We start from the raw sequence: 18,831 nt of genomic DNA, 5'->3' as shown, positions 1-18,831 counted from the left end.
TAAAATTATAAATTTAAATTAGGACTCTATAATATTGCCTCTACCTCTAGTGTTAGGTAGGTATATGGTATTCTGTATTTTGAAGAACCTTAAGTTTTCATTCTAATCTAATAAAAAGTTCTCGATTATTAATTATTACCTAACAGCTCGATTAATAATTAGTCTAGTGACTGAATCGAGTAAATTTAAGTTAAAAACACCTGACTAAATATTATGTGCTTGTAGCTTACCTACACGTGTTCAGTTATGTTTTCATTTTAAATTTAGTTTCAATATATGAAATATATATCTATTTAGCTGCCTACTTGTTAGTAACCATAGTATTAAATGTACCTGATGTTTCAGGTACATTTAATACTATGGTTATGATCCCGTAAAAAGGCTCAGTACGAGGCTTTTTAAAAAAATATTCTGAAATTATCTGTACAAATAAGCAATGTTTATGCAAATACCAATGATATCGAATCGGTTACGAGTTCAGTTTTCTTCAATTCCAAGACATGAACACGCGCGTTTTAAATTATTTTTTGTGTATTTTTAGTTTTCGATACGTTCGGAGTGTCAAAGTGAGTTTTGTTGACGAACCCAGTGTTTTGTGTAGGTTGAAATAATGTACTTAAAATTAATATTTGATTATAATAAAGAGAGTATATTCTACTCTTGATTGATAAAGAGCCATAATAATTATTAGTCCTACAACATATTAAAATTCTCTAAAGGGCCTCTGCGTGTTGGACCCGTGTCCCTACGTACCTAAGCCTCCCAAAGGACCTTTCTTCTGGTGGTACCCGTGTATTATGGAGAGACTTAATTAATATCAATATTAATTGTTCATCGCCGAAATACAATTTATTGCGAATGCTAATGGGTCAAGAATACCATATTTTGGTGATACAAATTGTATTTTTCAATAAAAAATTGTAAACCATAAATAAACACCATATTGTGATGAAAAATAATTGCACCTAATGAATTAAATGACTTGAATCAATTTAGATATGTCGTCCATGATATGTGATAAATGTAATATGAATGAATTACTTAGTTCAGGATACATCGCCCATTTTTGCAAGTGACTACTATCAAGCTGATTTTCCGTTTGTAGCTTTATTTTGATGAGACACCGAATAATTTCGTGTACGAAACTCTCGATTGTGGTAGCTAACAGAGATACCTAACAAGGATAAAATTTTTTGATTTGATGGTTCTCAAATATTTATTACGCAATTTGTAGGACAATATGTCTGTTGAATTATATAAACATTAAACATTAACTAAGTGAAAACAAAAAAATCAGCTTGTTAGTAATCATTTATGATGACCTCGTTATCGATACACTTTGGAAAGGGGGACTCTTTGAACCAACCATAGATTTTGTAGGACAAATATTTTTTCGAATAATTTAGGTAATCTTGAGATTAAGTAATATGAGTAATCTTGAGATTGAACAAAAAAAAAATTCAGTTAAGTAGTAATAAATATTTGAGAACCATCAAATCAAAAAATTTTATCCTTGTTATCTCTGGTAGCTACCACAATCGAGACTTTCGTACACGAAATTATTGGGCGTCTCATCAAAATAAAGCTACAAACGTAAAATTAGCTTGATAGTAGTCACTTGCAAAAATGGGCGATGTATCCTGAACTAAATATAGATATTTATAATGTTATAGCGATAACCTACCTATAGGTATTTATTGAATTGAATTTCAGTAGGTATCGTTTCAAGATTTCACGCTAATTTCATTACTGTTCCATGCAATCAAAAATTTCACATTTGAATTATTTTACAAATAAGAAAAAAAATATTGCAATATTTATTAAGTTTAATTTCTGAAAACTAGGAGTACCTACCTAATACGATAAAATAATTAATACGAAAAAAAAAAAACAAATTCCGCCAATATTCATTCATAATATTCAATATCAATGTGTTTAGGTATTATTTATTTAATAAAATTGAATCTGGTGTAAAACGAGGTTGTAATTAACCAATATTACCCTGAAAGACAAAAATACCCAGTCCGACTGTATTTCTGTGTTTATATAATTGAATTGATCAATTCTTTGCGCCTTACGATTAGCCCTTATCGCTAACCACTTCGAAAGCGTACCTAGTTAATTAGCAATTTACACGATCTAAGTACATACCTAATTGTTACACAGTAAACACTAGTTTTTCAGCCGTGCCTTCGCTCGTATGAAACGAAGGAAATTCTCGCTTATTTTATATTATATTACAAATTCATATTTTCATACATATTCATGTAAATCTTAACTAAAAATAAAGTAAAGTGCCTATGATATAAAGTTTGTTAGAATATAATTAACTTATTGAATTGAATAACTAGCTATTCTATTCTAATAAAACATTTTTTTCATTTCAGCGGCTCACAAAGAAGAACTTACACCATTCTTAATAACATGTGCCTTAAACGATATTGTGATTATAGCAGCGCCTCTTATAGACAAACATACAAAATACTACTTGACCAAACCAAACGGGGACACAATCAAACTTAACATAAGCCTCTCTTGCAAAAATGTATCACATACAGATACAATTATAGTGAAATACTTTAAAAATATTAAAGTTATACTTTCCGAAAACCAATACAGCATTTTTAATGTTAATTATGGAGCGAACCTTATGGATGAAACAGACATATTTGGAGAGAGAGAGAAGAAAATGGCGGGAAACGAATTCATGATTGGTCCGTTGAGTTCTGAAGATCATGGTAATTGGGTGTTGAGTGCGTTTCACATGGGACATGATGGGAAATGGGTGGAGGTGTTTCAAGTGATCACTGTTGAAATAGTTGGTATGTAATATTATGTTGTACTTTAAGTAGTAGGTATATAGAAAAAAAAAATAGATTTAAATAAAAAATTTCTCCATTATCCATAGTCTTTCGTCGTAAAAGCATAGTAAGTTTATTTTGTTGACTTATTTTATTATCATCAAAACGAGACTCACTCTAACTCATCATTTAAAAAAAAATTAATAGATTAACTATTTTGTCATAAATAAACAATTAAAATACACAATGTTTTTGACTCAATATCTACAAGTGTACATGTTTATTCATTTTTTAAACAAAGTAATTACTTTTCAGAAACAGTACCACCGAATGTACGAAAACCAGTGAAAAAAATAGGCGAAGATTTGGAACTTAGCTTTGAATATCCTATACCTAACTTAGAGAGCTGCGAAATAATAGCTCCTAGGTCCACCTTTGATAGATTTTATACAAGGAATAAGAATAATATGAAGAACTGTGGTTTTCTTTTACCAAATATAACGCGGGAAGATGGTGGACTATGGAAAATCATTGGAGTCGGCAAAATAGTATATGAAACGACGGCTTTTTTAACTATTAAAGATATGGTTTTATAGCATTTTTGTGTATTATTTTCATATATTTTAAAAGAATGTTAGTACAGTTAGGATTAAATGGGACTGGTCCTTCGATATACCTATTAATTTTTTTCATGTCCAGAAAAAGTCTATATTTGGTGCATTAATATTCAATTATTCATCTTCATTTTTTTAAAGTAAATATCCTGACATTATAATTTCAGTTTGCAGATGAAATCTATGTGTAAATTCAGGTAAATAAAACGCATATTGGATTTTTATCATTTATTTATTCAGTAATAAAACTATTACAATAACTATTTACAAGTAAATAATAAAAATACTTATTCTAAAGTCCTCACTCACGCCTTTTTCTCAAAGTAGCAGTCACATTTATATTTCTTTTACAAGTTACAACCAAATACTGAAACACTGAAATCATTAAAATCGGTTTAGTCGTTCTTGAGCTGATATTAGAATAACTAGCATAACTTTACATTTTTACAACATTAATTTGTAGTACTGAATAAAAATTCTACTCAAATAAAGTCCCTTTCAATCATAATTTCACTATCCCGCATCATTAATGGGATAGTCAATGCGTTCCTTTGATGCGTTATTATCCCCACAAAGGCGCCTCCATCATCTTTTTTAACATTTTGTAAGTTCTTTATGCAGTAGTGTCATTTCATTCATCAAAGTTCTGTGACATCACTATCCCGTCCCACTATCCTCTAGCACTATTCACTGCCACTCTCCTCATGCGACGGGCTGTGGCTCGCTTGTGACGCGTTATTGTCCCCCCCCTCGCTGCCTTCGTCGTCAGAGTCTTTGAGAGCTTTGGCTCTGTCCAGTCTACGAGCTCGACGGGTTTCCATGTCTGATGCGTCTGATTCAGAGGAGTAGATCGCTGAGGCTTGTGCTGGAATAGAAAAAAGTGATATAAATAAGTTATATATCTCATATTAATATATATCTATACAAATATTATAGAGCTGAAGAGTTTGTTTGTTTGAACGCGCTAATCTCTGGCACTACTGGTCCGATTTGAAAAATTCTTTCGGTGTTAAATAGCCCATTATCGAGCAAGGCTATAGGATATATATCATCACGCTAAGACCAACAGGAGCGGAGCAATGCGGGTGAAACCGCGGGGAACAGCTAGTATAAGATATGTTAAAAGAGTTTTATGCAATAACATTGACAACTATTTATAAATAGATTATGACTTTACGTTCGCTTCACTCGCTAAGTCAAATAAAATTCACAGTAATTATCATATAACATGTCACATTTTTTATATAGCGCCATCTGTCGGAATTTACAAATTTCGTAGTGATTTTAATGCGCATAATAGAATAATGTGTTTTATTATGATAAGAAGCCTAGCTATCCCCAATATTATAATCCCTTTTCTATATATATATTGAAACCTCGTGTCAAACTGTCAGTTACCATACTCCTCCGAAACGGCTGGATCCCTATGTGATAAGAGCAAGGCAGAACAACATTTACCAGTTCTAGTGGGTATGGCTTTGTGCGAGTCCCACATACCCCCTTGGACAGTAAAACTGGCGAGGGGGATGCGTAAAGGCATTTCCCAACGTAAAAAAAAGAACCACATTTACCAGGATATCATAAATCATAACACACCCGCACACTTCTACACCTCCCCCATACGCATCCACACACAGACAATTGCGTATATATATTTGTGTGTGTGGGTTGATTGACAAGAACCACTCACCCTTCTGCCCCTGCTTGTATTTATTCTTAATCAAGCAAGCGACACGCCCCCCTCGTCATCACTATCGTCCCGGCCCCGCCCCCCGCACTCCACTACACCTCCACACACACACACACATAATACAAAAACAACTCACCCTTCTGTCCCTGCTTGTATTTATTCTTAATAGCAGCCAGCGACACGCCCCCCTCGTCGTCGCTATCGTCCCGTCCCCGCCCCCCTCCCCCGCCCCCGCCGGCCCCGCCCCCCGCGCGCCGCTTGGGCCGCGCGTGTGCGCGAGAACGCATGGCCGCGCGGAGCTCCATTTCTTCTTTCTGTCATATACATACATAGAATATTTATTAGTGCACATTACACCATAAGGTGCTATTTTAAAGTATCGAAATACATATTTAAAAAAATACATGACGAATAATATCACGTAATACAGCATATTATGATATCAGACACCACATATTATGATTTATTATGACACATGATATCACAACAAACATTACCAATAGTATTAAGTAAAAAAGTGGAAATAGAAAAATTTTAAAGAATATAAAAACATCAATCACGAGGCGAGATTCGAACCCGTGCATTTAAAGTTGAGTAATATCAAATATAACGCATGATAAGCGGCGGGCGCGACGTTGCCGCTCCGTACACAGTTTTGATTGTTTCTACACAATATGCAAGCATTCATCTTGCTTCATCAATCGACGAAAGCGTACGCATAATGTGCACAACATTTTATAGACTTAAAACCGAAGAAAAACATCTTACAAGTTTACACATTTTTAGTAAAAAACCTAAAACAATAGTTGAGCTTGATACTTGCGACAATACCATTATAGCCAATGTTTAAGGCGACTACACCACCGAAACTAGCGCCCCCCCAACATTTTATTTTTTTACTCCTAAACCAGATCAAATTTAAAAAATCTAGCTCGGTACTTTGCTAGTATATTACTTGTAGTATTTTTGGTATGACTTTTCATTATTTTGCATTCGGTAAATTAGGAGAACTTTTGATTACCGCCAAAAGTGGCCACTTTTGGCGGTAATCAAAAGTTCTCTAGAATAATGAACAGTAAGAATAGTGAAAAGTAATACCAAAAATACTACAAGTAATATACTAGCAAAGTACCGAGCTAGATTTTTTAAATTTGATCTGGTTAAGGAGTAAAAAAATAAAATGTTCGGTGGCGCTAGTTTCGGTGGTGTAGGCCTCTTAAGTACATCTATCCCTTATCGATAGTGTCATCTTTCAGTGAGTGTCAATCGAGTCTACGACTGAATAGAACCTTATTATATACATTTCTCAATTAAATAAAATAGAATTACCTTGAGCTGATACTTCCTATCCGCATCGGGGTCTGTACCGACTTGCGACAGTATCTTAATAGCCGATGTCTTAGTAGATCTGTCCGCTACGGACAATGTCATCTTTCTGTGCGTGAAGGAATCCGTAGAGTGCGGTCTGAACGACAGTTTCGTACGGAACACCGCTTGCCCTTGCAGACCGGTACCTTGGCGCACGAAGAGATGGTTGTGGTCGCCCTGGGAATGAAAATAAATGAATATTTAAGCTATAAAATATGCATATAATATAAACTTTGTTATATTTCACAAATCTCCGCTTTAAATTGGATAACGGATAAACTTTTATATCTATAATAAAAATCTACAATTATTAATATTGAATAACATATAATGTAGATCAGCGAAGACTGCTCAAAATTAGATAACATGATAGAAAAAACGAACACAAAATTTAAACGGGCGGTTAAAACACACTTCTAAGTAAATAACTCGTAATTTTTGTAAATAAAAAAACACCCCACGTGTATAAAACATTTCTTGTTCTTCTTTTTGATATACTTACCTTTAACAATTCTCAAAACTATCTAACTTATTTATAAAATTCGTAAACAAAATACATTATTTCTTCCTAATTATATAACCTTTTTTAATTAAAAAACCCAACAACTCACATGCAAAGGCTGTTTATACACGTCGAATATCTCCGATCCCAGATGCAAGGACATACTACCATCCGACCATTTCACCATTCTAGCGTTGGACTCCTTTACTGCATTGCCTTCTTTGTCGAACACTGTGCGCCAGCGTATCGTATTTTCGACCTTGAGTTTTAGCCTGTAAAGTTCAATTTAGTATGAGAATTTTTCGACTTTAAGTTTTAGCCTGTAAAGTTCAATTTAGTATGAGAATTTTTCGACTTTAAGTTTTAGCCTGTAAAGTTCAATTTAGTATGAGAATTTTTCGACTTTAAGTTTTAGCCTGTAAAGTTCAATTTAGTATGAGAATATGACGTGACGTGTGTGACGTGTATTGTGTAAGCAGGTTCACGTATTTTCGACCTTAAGTTTAAGCCTGTAGAGCACAGTATTCTATTAAGCTTGAGACGTAAAATTCCCTAAGCTAGGTGTATCTTTTTTTTTAGTTTATATTATTGTAGAAGATAACAGGTATGTATAACATACAACATATTGTACATAATAACTTACTGGAATGTATAAAATACTACAAGTTACATTGCATAGTGAAATTGAAAAAAATTATAAACAATTGCACTCCTTGCAATATGATAAAAAAGAAATTCTATAAAAATGAAAGTTTAGTGCTTTTAAAATATGCATTAATAAAAAAATCTCTCAAGCAAATTTTACACAAAAGTGCACAATAAATTTATTAATGACATATAAAATAATCTATACTAATATTATAAAGATGAAAGGTTTGTAATTATGTATGTATGTATGGTTTTCACGTATAAACTACTGTACCGATTTTGATGAAATTTGGCACAGACAATCTTTAGACCCTGAGAAAGAACAGAGGACCGCTAGTTAGCATATAAATTCTTAAACCCTACCTTGCTCGACCTTCTTCATCCAAAGTCTCCTCCTCGTCAATTTCATCTTCATACGTGCTGGGATCATACGGCCTCGTCTCCACTGACAAGAAATTGGGCAATTTCACAAAGTGCAGCTCCTTGCCGAGCTCTGTCCATATTTTCGGCATGTCAACATCTATACGCGTCTCCGGGATTTCTACTTCCTCCTCCTCTTCGGGTTTCTCGCGGTTTTCCTTTAATTTTAAACAAATAATTTTTTTTTTATTGTAAAAAGTAATGATTTGTTCATCGTATGAGAAGGGATAATATCGTATATTGCATATCAATCAAAAAATAAATTAAGAAATTGATCTATGAATGATGTAAGTAGTATTTTCCCAGGAATAAGGAATGGACTGTTTCTTACATTCTTTTCTATAAAAAAAATTGTATATTTACACAACAATTAATCAAAATTCCATTGCAAAGAAAATATTTTTGAAATTTGAATGAAACTATTCAAAATAAATGCATTTCTTCACAATAATTAAATATAAATAATTAAATATCAATTTGATATCAATTAAATATCAATTTGATATCAATTAAATATCAATTTGATATCAATTAAATTTCAATTTGTTGTTAAATATCAATTTGTAGTAAATAAAACACGGCAATTTACATCTCAGTTTTGAATAAAACTGTAATTACACTTACCTCATCACCACTCTTCCGTTCATCATCAGAGCGTTTCTCATCATCAGACTTATCCCGGCTGCGGCTTCTGGACCTCGATCGAGACCGGGATCTGTCAGACCTTTTCCCCTTGTCTTCGTCAGAACTTATGTCAGACGCGTCACCGAAAAGCGCGTCGGCGGTTACTGAAAAATTTAAGAAGAGGTTATAAAAAGGTTTTTAAATACACTACATAGTATATAACAAAGTCACTTTCTGCTGTCTATGTGTCTGTATGCTTAGATCTTTAAAACAATGCAACAGATTATGATGGGTTTTTTAAAAGAGTGATTCAGAGGTAGGTTTTACTTAAGTTTTCTACAAAGCATGAGAAACCGCGCACGGAAAACTAGTTTTTAATAACATTTTATTGGAATGGAAAAATGCAAAATGTATAAAAATGGGTAAGAACAAAATGCATTTATCTGTTACTGTTTGTACTATTAAACATGGATGTTTTAAGCAAATGAAACAAAGCATATATTTTCAAAATTAAATTACATTTTCATAATTTTAAGTTTAAACATTGAATTTTAATCAAATACCAAGTAATTCAATTCAAATATCAAAATCTACTAACCATTATCACCAGCCTTTTCCTGATTTTCCTCATCAGAGTCCTCAAGTTTCTTTGTCTTCTTCTTCGGCTTTCCACTCGTGTCCGACCCACTGTCGGAGTCCTTCTTTCTCTTGCTGGCTTTCTCTGCATCACTCTCCGAGTCTGATAAAACTGCTCTTTTCTTCTTGTCAACTACTAAGATATAATTTAATAATTAAATAACATTTTTCAATTTTCATATTAATTTATAAAGAATAGAAAAAATTCGATCACGAGGTGGGACTCGAAAGGGTGCCTTTCACGCCAATCTGGGGCGGATGCTTGACCAACCCAGCCACCCGTATATTGATTTTTTTCTATTCTTTATAAATTTTTATTTATAAAGCATTTCAATACCATAAAACCAATAATAGCAATTTCAACATTTTTCATAAAAATGCTTTCAACTTTACAAAGAAACTCTCAATCAATCAGTACATTTTTACAAGCATAATGTATACTCTACACTCTACAGTAACATGTGTAAATCATATGCATAAGGATTAAAATTACACATAAATTTTGCTTTTAAACTTAAAAGCAAAATTATTTATGTCCTCTAATAGAATTTATGCTCATAAATATCTCTTTCATTTAAAGAGCCAGTAAGTCTGTGCTGAACAGTATAAAAAGTATAAAAAGTGTTTTTAAATTTAAACATTTTCTAGTACTAATAATAATTACGAACTATCTACATACAAATTAACATGAAAACATTGAAATTTGCATTTATTTTATTAATAGAATTAATAAGAGAATTATTGTTATATATTTATAAGTTATTGGTATTGATCATATTAATATAATTTTATAATTACCTGCTTCAGAAGCATTTGAGCTCTTTGATCGTGAGCGCGATCGACTCTTCGACTTAGATTTACTGCGTGATCGAGATTTTGAGTGTCTGGATCCTGATCTATAACATCAAACAATAATTTTATTTACACACTAATAAATAGTAACAAAAAAGGGAATACTCAAGTTTTATTACAATATGATTTAATACCAACAATTAATTTACCATTGTGCTATTAAGAAGTTGATGTGGAAAGAGATTACTAATTTTTTGGCAGAATTTATGAAACAGCTTTTGAATATTATATTAAATATTTAAAATTACATATTTGAATATACCAAGTTTATATATTCATGTAAATAGGCGCGAGAAACTGCGTTGATTCTTAGTTGAAATACCCATTATAAAGTTTATTGGTAAAATATTTTATTTTGAGATATTTCAATGTCCATTACACTAACCTGGATCTACTCTTTGATTTAGCCTTTTCTTGTGGATCATCAATCATAAGGTTCGGCGAATTAGATCCGCTGTCATTCTGTCGACCCACTGGACTTTTGGACCTTGAAGACGCACTGCCAGACCTCGATCTTGACTTTCTACTCTTCGGACTGCCGCTGCCGGATCGCGATCTGCTTTTAGCTTTGGGACCTGGCGACTTCGATTGTGACCTGGACTTGGGACTTTGTGATCTAGACTTTGGACTTTGGGAGCGAGATTTCGGCGTTCTGGGCCCGGATTTAGGGCTTCCTGAACGAGATCTAGCGCTTCCGGACCGGGATCTTGCGCTACCGGATCCACTTCGGGATCTCGACCTACGAGGACTGCCAGAGGCATGAGATTTAGGGCTCGAGGAACCCGATTTATTGCTATGAGCGGACCCTGAGCGGTTAGAAGCAGCGGGAGAGTTTGATTTACTTCGAGAAGCATTTGACGCGTTTGACGATTTCCTAGAGCGGGCAGATTTTGCTGATTTGGGAGATTCGCTACCAGATTTTGCAGGACTGCGGGAGCCAGATCTGAAAGTATTATTAATTTAAATACATGCTAGTTAACCACAATAGTTACTTTTCTCGCCTACCTGGAGATTACATACCTAACTATTAAATAAACACATTTAGACTAATGCCTACACCAAGACAACCTATCCACCACAAATAAATATTTAAAACATCTTACAGCTATACAGTTTATTGTTAGTCAAGGGTCTCTTTAATGATAATATGATGTAAAACTATGAAGTCAAGAAAAGTTGGACTAATTTTTTATATTGATTAGTACAAAGAGAAACAAACAAAACATATTGTACATGAACATCTGTTGGACATCATTAAACTAAATGAAGTTACATGGTAAACTTTATTATTAGAACAAAGGTTAAGTATCTTTGTTACTCAACTAATGTCAATTCACCTTATTGTTGCTTCTTAGCACAGGGAACACATAAAATATTGATTTACTAAACATAATGATAATCATTTATTAATCTGCAGGCAGGCAGAATGATATTATATGAACTTACCGAGACCTACTCCCTTCTTTGCCAGATGGTGCAGGACTGGGACTCTTACTGCGACTTGCACTGGAGCCACTGTCTGAATCTGATCCCGAGTCTGTATCTACCAAAAATTAATGTATTTAAAAATTTCTCCTTTTTTATTAAGTATATTATGTATTTCAAAGTATACAAATTTTATTTAGTAAGTAATAATCGTCAGATAAAATTGGTTCATCTACAGAAACATAACACCAGTCTTAATTTGTATAATTCAAATTTTCAAATTATAATTAGTATACATTCTAGCTTTTAGTAAGACAAGATAATCCCTTTAAGGTTCTAAAATAAAAGTGCCCATCATTTGATTAGTTATCTAAACTTTTGCAAAAATGTGCACCAGAAAGGTTTTTCCTAATGACCCTGAATGTAATAATCACATTTCATTATAATAGTGTAGTTTTAGAAGGAGAATGAGATGAGAATTTAACTAATCAAATACTTATGTTTAGAAAATACTCATTGGTTTAACGGCGTCAAGCAAAATTTAAAAAAGCTGCGTTGCTGGTTCTTGCTTTTAAAATAAAAAATATATAAATTGATAGTTACAAGTGCACTATTGGTTTATTGCAGATAATAATCCTACATATTCGTTTTATACACATAATATTAAAATTCGTTTAATAAAAATAATGTTTTGAATGATACCAAACAAGATATTTTGTAGCCTTACCTACAGCACCCCGGCGCGTTTGAGGAGCCATTTTATCGTGTTATGTACCGAAACATGCACATTAAATAAACACAAAACAAAAGTTTACACGATTTTACATTTATTTCATAACTTTCGTTCAAATAAAAATGTTGATAGGTTTAAGGTTAGAAAATACAACTCGAAAGTCGAATGACGCGAACAAATGTCATTAATTGTCAAATTCATTAATGACATAATGACATGCAAGCATCATACTTAAGCTCCACACAAGCTCAAGCCTCAAGCTTTCCGGTTCCACCATAATATTATCAAAATTTTATGTTATCTTATTAATTATTACCCTGCTCCACCTGGAACCCATATTATTTGACGAGAGAAAGGAATCAAAGTATTTTCAAAATATAAAACTTATAACGAATTAGTCCATATTCGAACTTTTTACGATTTTTTTTCGAAATCGTGATCGCGACCTCCCTTTGTAAAAAACACAAAATGTGTATTCTCCTCAATCCTCATAGAGGAAGGATATTCTCCTTCATGGAACTATTAGTTCCGTGATTCTCCTTGGTATTCTCGATACCTTGCTCTGTTTTTTCTAGCGTTCATGTATGCGTCTACCGTTTGTACCACAGAGCAAGTAATATGTTTGTACGTGACCGGTGACGTCCCATTAGGAGAGCGCGTAATAATAGAATTTCAAAAATGAGTGAGTAGGTAGTCCTCGTCGCGAAACATCTACATTCCTACTAAGCTTCGTAAATACATACCTACCTACTACATAATATGCAATTAAATTTTATCTATACTTTACTATTTTTTTAATATTAATACATATTACATACATAGTTATAGAGTTTGTTTCTTTGTTTGTTTGAACGCGCTAATCTCAGGAACTACTGGCCCGATTTGAAAAATACTTTCGGTTTTAGATATCGAGGAAGGCTATAAGGCTTTATAATATCATAAAGCTAAGACCAATAGGAGCGAAGCAATGCGGGTAAAACTAAAACCGGGGAGCACAGCTAGTGTAATATATAATATTGAAGTGAAATAAAAAGTAAGTAGGTACATGAAATAAGATGACCTAAAAGCCTAAGTTCCAATTTAACTTGTATAATAATATTACGTGGGCCACACTGAAAGTTTTGCGTAACTAATAAACAAAACAATTTATTTGTCCAATATTATATTTACTACTTTTTAAAGTATTCTCCGTTACATTTAAAACACTTTTTCATCCGTTCAAAACATTTCTGGAAACATGAGGACCATTGGTCTGAGGGTATGTTTTCTGCGTGCTGTTTGAAAGCAACCACGGCCTCTTCTGGCCTCGTAAATGTCGAACCACTCATTGAATCATAGATTTTTGGGAAAAGGAAGAAATCGCAAGGTTCTAGGTTAGGACTGCGTGCGGCATGAGTCATGTGCTCTATGTTTTCAGTAGCCAAAAATGACTTTGTTTTGTTCGCGGTGTGCGCCGAAGCACTGTCATGGTGCAACAAGATGCGACTTCTAGGTCGCTTTTCTCTTATTTTTTCTAAGACATTGGGCAAAAAATAGTGGTGTACCACTCGGCATTAACAGTCTTTTGTTACTCAAGTGGGATAGTGCAGACAGGATTCGTCTAAGAGAAAAATAATGCAATCATTTGTTTGCCAACCCTTCTCGCCTGCCTCAATTTGGTTGGTTTGCTGTCACTTTCAAACACCCACAAAGAATATTGGTGTTTTCTTTCTGGAATATAACCATATATACATATTTCATGTCCTGTCACGATATTATACACGGCATTAGAATGTCCGTAATTGTACTTTAATTGCATTTCTTAACACCAATCTACTCGATGTCGTTTTTGTTCTGGAGTGAGTTTGGGAGCAATTCACCGGCAACCAAGCTTCCTAACTTTGAAATGTTCATGTAAAATTTTCTGAATTTGTCTCATACCAATCCCCAGATGTCCTCGAATCTCCTAATAAGTGATATGGCAATTTTCTTAAATTAGTCGTCTGATGGTAGCCATATTTTCCTCCGTGATCGCAGTTGAGGGTCGACCTTCACGACTTTCATCATGAAGAGAAACACGGCCGCGATGAAATTCAGCATATCAATGCCTTACAGTGCTCAAATAAGGTGCTTCCCTCCCAAAAGTATTTTGAAGGCGTGCAGTGCAAGCTTTCGGAGAAAACGAACTTTTAAAATCATCAAAAATCATCGCCCTAAAATTGTTTCGTGTTAGTTCCGTTTTTGCTACGGACAACGGACTTCAACTTGAGATAAAAAAAAATTGACACGAGCTTCCAGCCAAATTTTTTTTTCCTCAACTTATGAGACTTCATAGGTTAAAAAAATATAACATTCAAAATTCAAACATTTATGGGTGGCTAGAAACGCAAAACTTTTAGTGTGCACTAGGTATTATCACTATATTTTAGTATGGTTATATTTTGACCCTTTTGTATTCTCCAGGTAGATATTCTCTATCCTGATAAAGATTTAGTTCAACTCACAGGTTCAGCTGTGGGTTCAACTATGGTCTATTTAATATAAACGAAACTCGTAATGAAATTACGAAAATGCCAATATCTATATAGGTAAATCTTTCCTTTTAATTAATGTTGTTTCAACGGCGGGTAGAAATAATATTGTAATAGGTACTGTGGGCGGGTATGTAACATTGTACCTACATAAAATTATATAACAATTCACAGTATTACAATAGGTAGGTATACCTATTTCCTATTGTAATACTGTGATTAGGTATATCCTACTGATCCCACAGTCCTCTACAGTCACATAACTCTATGAATTCTGATATCATATTCTAATCTAGCAATAGGTATATTTTTATAGATTTTTATATTATTATTTTGACATCACAATTCCTACCTTAGCTTCAGAATTGTTATACTTTGATAATTATTGTTAATTTGTTAATACATGTTAACGTTAACATAGATTAACTTACTGGCTACTAGACTACTCGTTCCACAGTACCTTCCTATTACAATATTATTTTCGTTCATAAAACAATGAATGACATCATGAGCAAATGCGTTATATGTATTTCCAAGTAGGTCTACGGTACATCTACTTATGTGGTCCAACTAAGTAAACAAAATAATAAATTTCAGTTTTTTGCAGAAAAAGTTAGTTCCAAACTTATGTTTTGTCTACGCCAACCGATGCGAAATAAGTTAACAAACCAGTCCGGACATTTTCAACCCTCCTGTGATGTAATAAGATCTAAACTCTTATTAGTAACTTAAGTGTGCCGTTGATTGCTTGCATCTGTTCCTACTTTGAAATTTGAATGGGCCGATTCATATGGCTACGGCGGCGGGCAGCCATTATTATTTCTCTTCAGTTGAACGATGGCTATGACGGGCGATGTTTGTGCTTGTCTCGCGCAGCACAAAAACACGTTACTGCGCGAATTATGTGATACAAATGTTTTAGATGTGCTTGTGAAAAAGGGTTTGTTTAGCGTAAGCGATTTGGAAGTGATAACGAGCGCTGTTGGCAACGACAAATGCAATTATTTTATAGAAGTTGTTAGTAAACAAAGCGGTGTGAAGTTACAAGAGTTGTGTACTGTGTTGAACAATGAATGTCCCAAACTTGCTAAGGAACTTATGAACGATCGCCGGAAGTATGTCATAAATGGTAAATATTACGAATGTTATTTGCTTAAATTTTATTATATGGTAGGTATACCTACGCAAGCGTGATAAATCACTCTTGAATTCTGAAAACTACCTCCGTTATTCAGATATATTCTAAATTGAAGGTACAACGTATTTACCAAACAATTTAAACCCTACAATTAAAATAGTCAATAAACAGTATTGTACTTAACTTTGTACCTAGGTGCCTATGCATTAATTTTATTAACGGCTTAATTTTATTTTAATAATATACCTACCTAGGTAAAAGATGAAACCTTCATTGAGGGTAGTTTTATTAGTCTGATTTGTGTAGGTATTTCAAATATTATTTCGTCTTATACCTACCTACCTAAGTTTTAAGTTGTCACATAAATTTTAAAATAATCTAACAAAGAAAGTTTTTTTTATTTAAAGGAGGTACCTAGGTACATACAGATACGAATTACGGTTTATATGTTTCCGATTCAGTTCGTAAGGATGTTTATATACCCAATACCTACATACTGGTTGATTGTGGCAATCATCTGTCTTTTTTGTATATTTTCATCCCTTCGAAGTTCTATAATCCTAAATAAATACCTAATATTTATTAAATTCTTATACTTACGAGTATTTGCACTGTTTCTTAGAAAACATAAAATAATTAATTGCTAGGTACCTATGTCGGTCATAGCGGAAACGACTGATGTAATAATTAAAAAAACTAGGTGTTAACGACCAATCCTTAAAATTGCCATATCAAATTAAAAACGTTTTTCTACTCGTGCACTAATTGCCTTGCCCACGTTACTTAGCAATAACTCTGATTGAAAAATTGCATGTCGATTGTCCAAAAGAGGGGGAGATCTTGGGAAATAAAATGTGGTAAGTATTGTAGTTAAATAGACTTTAAGTGCTAATGTTAGAGTCCAAATTTGAGGATGTACTTTTTCAATTCGATAAATGGTAAAATCTATGCGGGTATGGATGTGGGGTGACGTTTTTATTATAGCCACTAGCCAGGAGCCAAGCTATTTATTTAAATAACCAGATATAACTCGATAATAAAACGTGACAAGGAATAGGAAAGGACCAATATCCTTTCGTATTGATTGCAATTAGAATAAATCATTCCTTAAGAAGTTGTAAATTACGTACCTACGTACAGTTAGGTACATTACCTACATGTGTACATAACTAATAAAGACTCCAGAACATCTGAAAATTCTGAAATCACAACGCCACCGCAATTTGTTTTATTTTTTAATATATACCTACCTATATATACTTAGATACATATTGACCGCCTCCTTGGTACAGTGGTTGACGCGCGAGCGTAGAACCGAGGGGTCCTGGGTTCGATTCCCGGTAGAGACGAATAAAAAGAAAATTTCTCGGTCTGGCAGGACACAGAAGGCTGATCCACCTACTTGTCCCTAAAGAAAATCGATCAGTGAAACAGATGTATGCATCATGCATCTGCCCCTCACCCCGCTTGGGGGACACGGGACTTCACACATATATAGATACATATCATATTTTTAGTTATATTGTACGTACTTATAGGTGTTACAAAAACTACATAGAAAAACATTTAAATTATGAACCTAATGCTTATGCTCGTGAGAATTTCGTCCTAAACTCCTAACCTAACCTAACAACTAGGTACCTCAGCTTTCTAAATAATTTTCAGTTCCTACAATAACCACAGACTTCCGAGTGAAATTTTGTCCGCAAAAAATGCTAATTTCTTCAAAGAAATTACGCTTGAAAGACATAATCATTTACCAATTTTCTGTCACAGATTTCTCCTGGGATGTTATGGTTGGTCCGTGGTTTATAGCAAAAGCTGAAGCAATTAAAAACGATGGCTAATTACAAAATTATGATTTGTTATGGTCATAGATAAAACTTTAATTTCTCACAAAACATTGTCAGGAACTCCATAACCCTGCCAAAATAGATGTCCTAAAAACAAGGACCATCATAACACAGCAGGCTAATCATTCTTCTTTAAACGCAACATAATTCCCAAAGGATTATGATAAAGGGCCGATATCAGGGCCATCATAGATAAAACTGTATACACTTCCGTTCCCTGATAATTTACATGTGAGTACATCGAACCCAGATTGTCCATGAACCGTGATTATGTCGCATTGTCTTATTCCGAGAACTTACTTAGATACCGTTCTTCCAAGAAACGCATTGGCCCTAGATCTTGATAATATGAAATAGATATTATTCCAATTGGTTGTGTTGTTTGCGCTTACTGTACTCATATTAGAAGCAGGATAGACTTGTTTTTACTAACATATCGATATTTAAAAAAATCTTAAATTTTTGTTCACAAGTTCTTGTGAAATAACAACGTTGAGACATATTCTTGGCTTCATAATAGAGCTATTTATCGTTTAAAATCTGTACTCGTACTTTCTCCGCTTACTGGTCCGAGAGCTTATTGTGAAACTGATAACCATATACCTATAGTTCGTAGGTACAATTTATCTTGTACTGTTACGTCATTTCTTTCTGCTTTTAAAATGTCATTATAATCGGCAAAATCTCATCATTCATTGACTTATTTGTGCTCATCACTTCCTTAGTTTCCTTTTTAAAGCAGTAATGGATGTTAAGCTTTTGAATCGTCAACTTTTTGCCGTTTTAAATTTGGCAAGCATAATGTGGGCAAGAGTACGTGTCGTTTGAGTCACTCGATGTCAAGGCTAATTCGAGCTTGCCACCGTGTCCCTTCGTCCAGCATACTCACCATGGAATCCTGATATTTCATGAATGTCAAAAAACTGTTCTGAAATAGTGCTAAATAGTGCCCAAAGGAAAAAAATAGTGCTCTTGTACTTGCGAAGTTATAGCCATAGTTCGATGAGTATGCTGGAC

The 18,831-nt window shown here is 33.7% G+C and overlaps 3 protein-coding genes across 4 annotated transcripts in view; 2 read left to right on the top strand and 1 right to left on the bottom strand.

Annotated features, from left to right (window-relative positions):
* The first annotated feature begins 454 nt into the window (after window positions 1-454).
* On the top strand, window positions 455-3,399 carry LOC123700838. Its single transcript, XM_045648181.1, has 3 exons — window positions 455-597; window positions 2,388-2,822; window positions 3,117-3,399. Exons 1-3 carry the CDS (start codon window positions 501-503, stop codon window positions 3,395-3,397), a joined length of 813 nt encoding a protein of 270 aa, XP_045504137.1. The 5' UTR covers window positions 455-500; the 3' UTR covers window positions 3,398-3,399.
* Window positions 3,400-3,628: 229 nt separating this feature from the next.
* LOC123700886 (another transcription unit protein) lies at window positions 3,629-12,467 on the bottom strand. 2 transcript variants are annotated; one of them, XM_045648251.1, is made up of 11 exons: window positions 12,308-12,467; window positions 11,602-11,698; window positions 10,541-11,098; window positions 10,102-10,199; window positions 9,266-9,439; window positions 8,668-8,831; window positions 7,987-8,201; window positions 7,085-7,247; window positions 6,435-6,650; window positions 5,242-5,419; window positions 3,629-4,280 (listed from the first exon to the last, which is right to left on the bottom strand). In XM_045648251.1, the coding sequence occupies exons 1-11, from the start codon at window positions 12,336-12,338 to the stop codon at window positions 4,099-4,101; spliced, it is 2,076 nt and encodes a 691-aa protein (XP_045504207.1). In that variant the 5' UTR covers window positions 12,339-12,467; the 3' UTR covers window positions 3,629-4,098. The 2 variants fall into 2 exon arrangements, with proteins under 2 accessions (XP_045504207.1, XP_045504208.1); XM_045648252.1 differs by having other exon boundaries at window positions 9,266-9,436.
* A 3,193-nt stretch (window positions 12,468-15,660) lies between these two features.
* LOC123700750 (tight junction protein ZO-1-like) overlaps window positions 15,661-18,831 on the top strand; it is a 121,475-nt gene continuing 118,304 nt past the window's right edge. The window contains exon 1 of the mRNA XM_045648068.1: window positions 15,661-15,952. Within this exon, the coding sequence (XP_045504024.1) occupies window positions 15,661-15,952 (292 nt within the window). The remainder of the gene's footprint in view (window positions 15,953-18,831) is intronic.

The sequence above is a fragment of the Colias croceus genome, chromosome 20 (genome assembly GCF_905220415.1).
Source record: "Colias croceus chromosome 20, ilColCroc2.1".
Classification (NCBI taxonomy): Eukaryota; Metazoa; Arthropoda; class Insecta; order Lepidoptera; family Pieridae; genus Colias; species Colias croceus.
The sequence above is the reverse complement of the archived record's forward strand: the minus strand, read 5'-3'. Positions and strand labels throughout refer to the sequence as shown.

What these genes read in the sequence shown, in the direction of transcription:
- LOC123700838 (XM_045648181.1), top strand. Translation starts at nt 501, where the DNA reads ATGAACACGCGCGTTTTAAATTATTTTTTGTGTATTTTTAGTTTTCGA. An exon ending in TGACGAACCCAGTGTTTTGT is followed by an intron (nt 598 to 2,387) that starts GTAGGTTGAAAT and finishes TTTTCATTTCAG; the next exon opens with CGGCTCACAAAGAAGAACTT. An exon ending in GATCACTGTTGAAATAGTTG is followed by an intron (nt 2,823 to 3,116) that starts GTATGTAATATT and finishes ATTACTTTTCAG; the next exon opens with AAACAGTACCACCGAATGTA.
- LOC123700886 (XM_045648251.1), bottom strand. Translation starts at nt 12,338, where the DNA reads ATGGCTCCTCAAACGCGCCGGGGTGCTGTAG. An exon ending in CTCAAATGCTTCTGAAGCAG is followed by an intron (nt 9,440 to 10,101) that starts GTAATTATAAAA and finishes ATTATATCTTAG; the next exon opens with TAGTTGACAAGAAGAAAAGA. An exon ending in ATAGGAAGTATCAGCTCAAG is followed by an intron (nt 5,420 to 6,434) that starts GTAATTCTATTT and finishes TGTATATGACAG; the next exon opens with AAAGAAGAAATGGAGCTCCG.